Source organism: Puma concolor, chromosome A3, assembly GCF_028749965.1.
Source record: "Puma concolor isolate L17-30 chromosome A3, mPumCon1.1.hap2, whole genome shotgun sequence".
In the NCBI taxonomy this organism is placed as follows: domain Eukaryota; kingdom Metazoa; phylum Chordata; class Mammalia; order Carnivora; family Felidae; genus Puma; species Puma concolor.
Window position 1 is genome coordinate 118,513,117 of NC_141669.1, and position 8,034 is coordinate 118,521,150.

The 8,034-nt window shown below is 51.9% G+C and overlaps 1 protein-coding gene and 1 long non-coding RNA gene across 6 annotated transcripts in view; one reads left to right on the forward strand and one right to left on the reverse strand.

Annotated features, from left to right (window-relative positions):
- The window catches only part of TGIF2 (TGFB induced factor homeobox 2), a 15,117-nt gene continuing 7,083 nt past the window's right edge, over window positions 1–8,034 (forward strand). The window contains exons 1-2 of one of the 5 annotated variants that reach the window (XM_086702132.1): window positions 1–146; window positions 3,804–4,029. In XM_086702132.1, the coding sequence (XP_086558258.1) occupies window positions 3,838–4,029 (192 nt within the window). In that variant the 5' untranslated portion in view covers window positions 1–146; window positions 3,804–3,837. Of the gene's footprint in view, window positions 147–218; window positions 383–881; window positions 1,233–1,352; window positions 1,591–3,803; window positions 4,030–8,034 lie in introns of those variants that run through there. The other 4 variants (XM_086702133.1, XM_025931777.2, XM_086702131.1 and 1 more) reach the window with 4 other exon arrangements.
- The window catches only part of LOC147582720 (uncharacterized), a 20,856-nt gene continuing 16,948 nt past the window's right edge, over window positions 4,127–8,034 (reverse strand). The window contains exon 3 of the long non-coding RNA XR_015249448.1: window positions 4,127–7,869. This is a non-coding gene — a long non-coding RNA (uncharacterized LOC147582720). The remainder of the gene's footprint in view (window positions 7,870–8,034) is intronic.

The following is an 8,034-nucleotide window of genomic DNA, read 5'->3' on the forward strand; positions in this document are numbered from 1 at the left end:
TGGCATTCCTGAGGGTGGGGGTGGGCGCAGGAAGAAGGTGCCCTCCCGGCCCCGCCCCCTCCGGGAGCGGTGGGCGGGACGAAGCCCCTGGCCGCCGACAGCCCGCCCCGCGGGAGGTGGGCGTAGCTCGCCGCGCTCCGCACAAAGTTTGTTTTCTCCCTCCCGGCGGGTGGGGGAGGGCGAGGAAAGCGCGGGGGGGGGGAGGGGGGAGGGAGGAGAGGGGATCTGACGTCAGGCCGCGAGGTGCTTTCCAGCCGCGAGCTGTCAGGCCGAGTGTCAGGCCCGGCAGGTACGCGGCGCGCTCTCCCGGCGCCCCCCGCCCCCTGCCAGGACGCCCGGGACCAAGCCCGGGGCCGCGTGGACGGAAAAGCCGCTCCGAAAAGTCAGTGCGGGGCGCAGGAGGGAGACAGAGGCGGGCGGGGAACGCGCGGACAACTTGGAAAGTTTCTTTTTCTCCGCCGGGCGGGGGAGGGGGCGTCGTCCTGGCGCGTGAGAGTGTGGGTGTGTGAGCTCGGGTGTTTGTGAGCCCCGACTGCGGGGTGCGAGCGGGGGCCGGTGGGGGGACTGTCCCATTCCCCCCGGTTGGAAGCTCTCTCGGGGCCCATCTGGGGGGCCCAGCTCCTTACGATCCCAGCCTGTGAGAGGGCCGCTCCTGCCCCGGGCCGGGGTGAGCGCGCGGGGGGCGGGTTTGTTTGGTTTAAAAAGTGCACGTTGCTAACCGCCGGCAGTGCCCCCCCACCCCCAGCCGCGGCCGAGCCGAGGTGGGGGCCGTCGAGAGTGACAGCTGCGGGTGGGGGCAGCGGGAAGGGCCCGGGGCTGGGGGGCTGGGGAGCCCGCGCGAGTTCCCCTTTCCTGGAACAAAGGAAAGTCTGTCTCGGAGGCATCTGTCACTCCCAGGCGGGCCAAGGAAGCAAGGCGCGTGGGGCCGGCGACCCGAAGAAAGTTTGTGTGCGTCCGGACCCTCGGGCCAGCCGAGCGTGAGCCGAGCCTCCCGCTGGGGAAGCGCGCAGTCTCCCGGGCAGGGGGCGGCCAACATGGAGTCTGGGCGCAGGGCTGGGGGGGGCGGTGCGGAGGTGGGAGCCCAGCCCCCTCCCCTCCCCCTCCGGGCCGAGTTCGGAGCACAAAGCCGAGCGCGCAGGCTCGGCCATCCCCGCGCCCCGAAGAGTCAGCCAGCGCCGAGCGGCGGGGGAAGGGGGTGGGAACCAAACTTTTTCCTGCTCCGGGACAGACACGTGAGTTTTCTTTCTTCCAGAGCCCCCGCCCCACCACATTTCGGGTCCGAGGGGAAGCGGGGGTGCCGAGTCTGGCGCGGGGTAGGGGGCTGAGGGGTGCAGGCGCCCCTAGCGCAGGCCGATTCCCCGCCGCCCCGGGAGCCATGTGCTCCGACTAGGTCTGGGCCGCGGGGGAGGCTGCGCGCTTTGTGTGAACTGCTGGGAATGCAGCTTGAGTGCGCGGCCGGGGGAGTGTCGGGGCGAGCTGTGGGAGTTGTCAGAAAGTTCGTTCGGGAGTGGCCGCAGGTCGGCGTCGTGGAGTGTGTAGGAGGGTGCACCCGGTGTCGTGTCGTGAGGGTGCTGCCACAGGCCAGTTGGGGTAAGAATTGATCGCTGGTGTGATGACGTTTGGAGTTTCCCCAGAGTTCGTGGGTGGGCGGGTCGGTTGGAGTTTGTGGGTAGGCATGTATCCAGGAATTGGGCTGTGTCGTGGGTACCAGTTGTTCGTGCTGGACGTGGGATTCAGTAAACTATGTGGGTGCTGTGTTTGTCGGTGAAAATCATGGTGGTTCTAGGAGCTCAGCGATGGTTTGGTGCCTGTTATCTCAGCGCTGTTAAGAAGGTTGCCTGGTGGTGAGGGCGTGTGTGTCTGTCTCGTTGGGGGTGGGGGGCGGTGTATGTTGGAACCTCCGGGATTGTAAACTGGAGTGCAGGACACCAGTGGAGAGAGGTCTGTGTAGACTGAAGGGTCATCTCCGTGGGCCACTTCGGGAACCCTGCAGACTGGGACTTGGCTGGTAGCCAGGGTGGAATTTGTACAGATAACCCTGAGTAAACTTCTCATAGCTTGCCAGAGCTGCATCCCCGAGCCCAGATCCCAGCTGCCCTAGCCAGCTAGACCTCAGAAACTTGACTTCAGAAAGCAGCCTGTTCTTGGTGTTCTCTGAGGAGTGGCACCTCTAACCAATGCCTGTCTCACCTCCAGGTGGCCTGGCTGGGAGGGTAGACCCTTCCCTCGAAAGCCTGGCCTAGCCAGCCCAGATATCTGGGCTCTGGCCCAAGTCGAGGAAACAAAACCTGGGAGATGCCAGAGTCTGTTGGCCCAGCCTGCTGGGTAGCTGTTAAAAGGCTGAGGAGGGAGGAGCCTCCAGATTCTGGCATTAGCTTGCCCTGGAACTTTTGGTTTTAAAATGTAAATCTCTTTTGCATGTGTGAACAAGAAGTTTGTCAGGGGGATGAGCAACTGAGTTGGGTTGTCTAGGGAAACACCTTCCTTCATTTGACAGGTGAAGAGGGGGCTCAAGCCCAGAGAGGAGAGCACACTTGCCAAGGTCACATAGCCAAGATGGGAAAACCAGAGCCCAGCCTTGCTCATTTATCTGAATTTTTGAGGAGTTGATTCATGGACCAAGCCAGGGGCTTAGATGACAAAGGAGAATGTCTGAGACAACCAATAGGGATGACTCAACACTCTTCTCTGCATGGTACACAGTAGGTGCAGTAAATGTTATGTGGATTGCTGTAGGGACATGGTGATTAATAGACTTTCCAGACCTGGGCAGCAAGATGGTATAGACTTTGGAGGTTTGGAGTTGGTTGGTGATGGTGGCAAACCTTGGTCCAAACCATATTTCCATACCATATCCTGGAGTTGTAATTTTTTTTCATAACAGTTTTCTTGAGATGTAACTCCCATACCATACAACTTACCCATTTAAAGCAAACAAGTAGTGGTTTAGTATATTCACAACTATGTAGCTACCACCACAGTCAATTGTAGAACATTTTTATCACCTTAAAAAGAAACTCCATACCCCTTTAGCTATCATCCTTCTCTTCCCGTCCAGCCTCTTCTAAATATTTCATTAAGTTGGAATCATATGTGTTCTTTGTGACTTGCTTCTTTCACTTAGCATATTTTCAAGGCTCATCCACACTGTAATGTGGATCAGGACTTAGCAACTTTTTGTGGCCAAATAATATTCCACTGTGTGGATGGACTACATTTTTGCTTATCCATTCCTCCGTCGATGGACACTTGGGTTGTTTCCACCTTCTGGCTATTACGAGTAATGTTGCTGTAAACATTTCTGTTGAAGGCTTTGTGTGAACATAAGTTTTTCATTTCTCTTTGGAAGGTGCCTAGGAGTGAAATTACTGGATCTCATGGTACCTGTTTAAGTTAAGGGCTTTCTCTCTACGACTTGGTTATCTTACTTATAAAATGACAATAATAGTAGTATCTCCCTTAACAAGGGCTTTGTGAGGATTGAATGAGATAATAAGTGTGAAGTGCTCAGTACAGAGCATGGAAAACAGACTCTAGTGGTAGCTATAATTATTTCTAGTCCAGTACTGCTTATTAATAAGCTGCCATTTACTTCAGTAGTCATCTACTGGCCCCATGAAATGGAGGCATCTTGGACTCATCCCTTCTAGGTTGCCCAGGCCATAGTATAGCCTGAGACTTTGATTTGCTATTCCCCCATTTCTGGTGTCCCAAGTTCTAATAATGATGTGTTTGGGGACAGGGAAAGGGTGAGAGGCAATGTGTGGTAATAATGTCCCCATCCCCTTTGTCACTTGTTCCAGGCTTGCCCAAGGTCCAGCCTAGCCCCTAGACACCATGTCAGACAGTGATCTGGGTGAGGATGAAGGCCTCCTCTCCCTGGCAGGCAAGAGGAAGCGCAGAGGGAACCTGCCCAAAGAGTCGGTGAAGATCCTCCGGGACTGGCTGTACTTGCATCGCTACAACGCCTACCCCTCAGAACAGGAGAAGCTGAGCCTTTCTGGACAGACCAACCTGTCAGTGCTGCAGGTAAGAAGCAAGCAGCGGGAGACCTGGGTTCTAGTCCTGTCTAAGCCCTGTCACTAATGCACTTTGTGACCCCATGAGGAACTACCTCCTCCCCCCCCCCCCCAACTCTCCCTGCCTCACGGGAAGACAATGACATGAAGTCCTTGGGCTAGATATCAGTTTTGGAGAGTTCTGAAGAGGCAAGGCGTCATTATTAAAGTCTTGATGTCATTAACAATGAAGGCCATGGGAAGGCTAGAAGGCATTGAGTGTTTGGGATTTGGCCTCCAGCCCCAGAGCAGTGTTTGGATAGTGTCTTGGTTGTAGAAAGGCAGCTAGTGGTCTGCAGTGTGGTTAAAAAATGAGTTGGGATCACGGTCAAGGAAAGGGCAGAGAATTCAGAGGTTCTGGGTTCAAAACCCAGTTCAGCTACATAGGAGCTGTAGACATCTTGATTTCTCTCATCTGTAAAGTGGGGATTAGAATCTTCCCCTGCCTGAATTGTTAATAAGGAGCAGATTCAGAATTGGATGTGAAAGTGCTGACTGGCTGGCTCAGCCAGTGGAATGTGCGACTCTTGATCTTGGGGTTGTGAGTTCGAGCCCCAGGTTGGGTATAGAGATTACTTAAAAATAAATTTTTAAAAAATTTTTGTTAACGTTTATTTATTTTTGAGAGAGAGAGAAAGACAGAGCACGAGCAGGGGTAGGGCAGAGAGAGAGGGAGAGAGTGCCCCAAAAATCTTGAGGCACCTAGTTGGCTCAGTCAGTTAAGCATCCAACTTCGGCTCAGGTCATGATCTCACAGCTCATGGGTTGGAGGCCCATGTTGGGCTTTGCACTGACGGCTCAGAGCCTAGACCCTGCTTTGGATTCTGTGTCTCCCTCTCTGCACCTCCCCTGCTTGCACTCTGTGTGTGTGTGTCTCTCTCTCAAAAATAAACGAACATTAAAAAAATATTTTTTAATAAAATCTTTAAAAAAAAAAAGAAGAAAGAAAGAAAATAGGGGCACCTGGTGGCTTAGTCAGTTAAGTGTCTGACTCTTGGTTTTGGTTCAGGTCATGATCCCACAGTTTCCTTGAGTTCAAGCCCCGAATCAGGCTCCCAGCTTACAGTGCGGAGCCTGCTTAGGATTCTCTCTCTCACCCTCTCTCTCTCTCTCTGCCCCTCCCCCACTCGCACTGTCTCTGTCAAAATAAATATATAAACTTTAAAAAAAGAGAGAAACAAGGTAAGTGCTTTGTAAACCTTGCACATGAGCATATCTGAAAATTGTGTTATCTACTTTTTGTCAGAGTGCAAGGTATTATCTCCTTTGAACTGCCCCAACTGCTGATATGTAGGTGTGGTTCTGTTTTCAAAGTGCTGAGGCAGGACACCCTGGACTACCACTACTTTGCTTCCAGTTTGGCTCTCACCTACCTGAGAGACACAGAGCAGACCCTCAGCCTAACAAAGGCCCACCCCCTACCCCACTGGACCCCAGTGCTTCCGTCATGAGCCAGCTAAGCCTCACCCTAAGCCCCTCTGCCACCTGTTCTACCTCTGTCTTTTCCTAGCCTATTACTTCAATCTACGATGCTGTCTCTCCCTCCTTCCCTGACTCTACTCTGAACCTCCCATCTCTTCCCAGCTCCCATCCCTCCTCCATGATGCCTCATGGTGAGTATTCAGCCCTTAGAACTCCTGTCACCTGACTTTATACTTTCTGGGTAGTGGTTAATGGGAGTCTGTCTGCAAGAAAGGCTCTAGAATTACAGACCCTGACTCAGATCCCATCTTCTCCACAAGAGGAAGCCTGGACGTTGGCCAGGTCCACTGCCTTTTCCTGACCCTCATTTCCTCAACTGAGAAAGGGAGATGATTGTTGGCACTTTCATAGCACATAAGGGGGAGGAACGGAGAAGACGAATTCAAGGCTCACTGTGAAGTGAGCACAGAGTGGGTGTTTCTGCTCTTCTCATCTCTCCTAGATCATAGGTCTTGGACTGACCCCACATGTCTAGTAGCAGTGCCTAGTATTTCATGGTATACCACTGAGCACTCCCAACTACAGTTGAGATCCCAGCAAGGAACCAGACACATCCCTACCTTCAAGGAATATCTAGTCTAGGATGGGAAATTGAGGGAAGACCTAGCCATTGGTGTTTGCAAAAAGTGATCACTGCTGGGACAAAGGCAGCAGAGACCCAGGCAGGGCTTCTAAGCCAGTCTGGAGCTTCAAAAGGCCTCCCAGAAGAAGTGGACTTGAACTACGGGATGTAGAACAACACAGGCCAAAGGCTGGAACCTGAGAACCAGGATTACTTAGATAGGCTCTTTATTGGTCTTCTGCCTCCAGCCTTTTTCCCTCAATCCATTCTCACCTCTCTCTCTCTCTTTTTTTTTTTTTAAGTTTATTTATTTTTCAGAGAGACAGAGACAGCTTGAGCAGGGGAGAGGCAGAGAGAGAGGGAGAATCTCAAGGAGGCTCCACGTTGTCAGCACAGACTCCGAGGCGGGCTTGAACTCATGAAACAGTGAGATCATGACCTGAGCCAAAGTCTGATGCTTAACTGACTGAGCTATCCAGGCGCCCCATGAATTGGGTTTACTAATCGGTTCATGAAATGGACAGCATCTTATCTAACATCTAACAAGTAGAGAAATGTTCCCCTCAGCCCATTCTCTTGAACACACAAGTATAAATCTGATTATGCCATACACTCCATGGATCCCATTGTCCTCTGGATAGAGTCTAAACTCAAGAGCTCATCAGCCTCATCTCTCAGTCCTTCCTTTCTCTGAGGCCTGTGAACCTTCGGACCTCTGTGCCTCTGGGCCTTCTCCTGTGGCTTCTTCCTGACTTTTCTGAACTGGCACACTCCATTTAAGCATTTCCTCATGAAAACATTCTTTGCCTGGCTTTGAGGCCACTGCTGTGTATTCCTGGTACACCTCATACCTGTGCTGTCAAACCACACATCATACTGTATTGAAATTGCTTTTTGTCAGGGTCACTGTTTCTTATATCTGAGTAATGTACCAGTTTCTTTTAAAGAAGTTATTTTTCATGGACCTGCTTCCTCCTGTCATGTTGACTTGAAACATTTTTATTATCATTATCGTTTAAGCACATACAAACATAAAACTGGGTTAAAAAAAAAAAAAACAACTTCTTGCTTTTGCTCCTATAAATTGTAAAATAACCAGTTTTCCAAAGTAAATAAATATCAAACCAATGAGACTCTATTAACTGCATTAATGTAAAACGGTAGGTGGGGATGGTGTTTGGCTGACTGGGCTGTGGTGTTGTAGTATGAAAAAGGCACAGACTCTGGAGTTGAGCAAGTCTGCATTACCAGAGGCCATGGTGCTCCTACTCGATATCGGAATGGAAACATAAAGTTAAACCTTTTTGTGAGAACTAGTGGATCCCTGGAGGATATATCCCTGATCCCATTTAGAGAAATATAGGTCTGGGGCAAGGATTTGCTTTTGGAAACTTCTGAGGAAGGGCACCTGGATCCTGGCGTGTTCTGGTGGGAAAGGTTCCATTGGTGGCCTCCCTGCTCTAGAGTCATGCTGAGAGTTAAGGAGCAGTGGGGACCATGTGGCCCTTGGTGGAAACTATACCATGAATCCCAAATGGCCCCTATCCATACACCTCTGGTTGGTCGTCTTACAGGCACCTCGGATTTCTCAATTGGAAAGCTTCTCCAAGCTGGCTCCTGCCCTTTCTAAGGGGTTCCCCTCAACTGCCCTTTCTCAGCTCATTTGGTCAATCACCAAATCCTACACATTCACCCCTTAAATATTTTTATAATATGGCTTTCCTACACCACTTGTCACTCTATTTAAAACCCTTCAATGAGGGGCGCCTGGGTGGCGCAGTCGGTTAAGCGTCCGACTTCAGCCAGGTCACGATCTCGCGGTCCGGGAGTTCGAGCCCCGCGTCAGGCTCTGGGCTGATGGCTCGGAGCCTGGAGCCTGTTTCCGATTCTGTGTCTCCCTCTCTCTCTGCCCCTCCCCCGTTCATGCTCTGT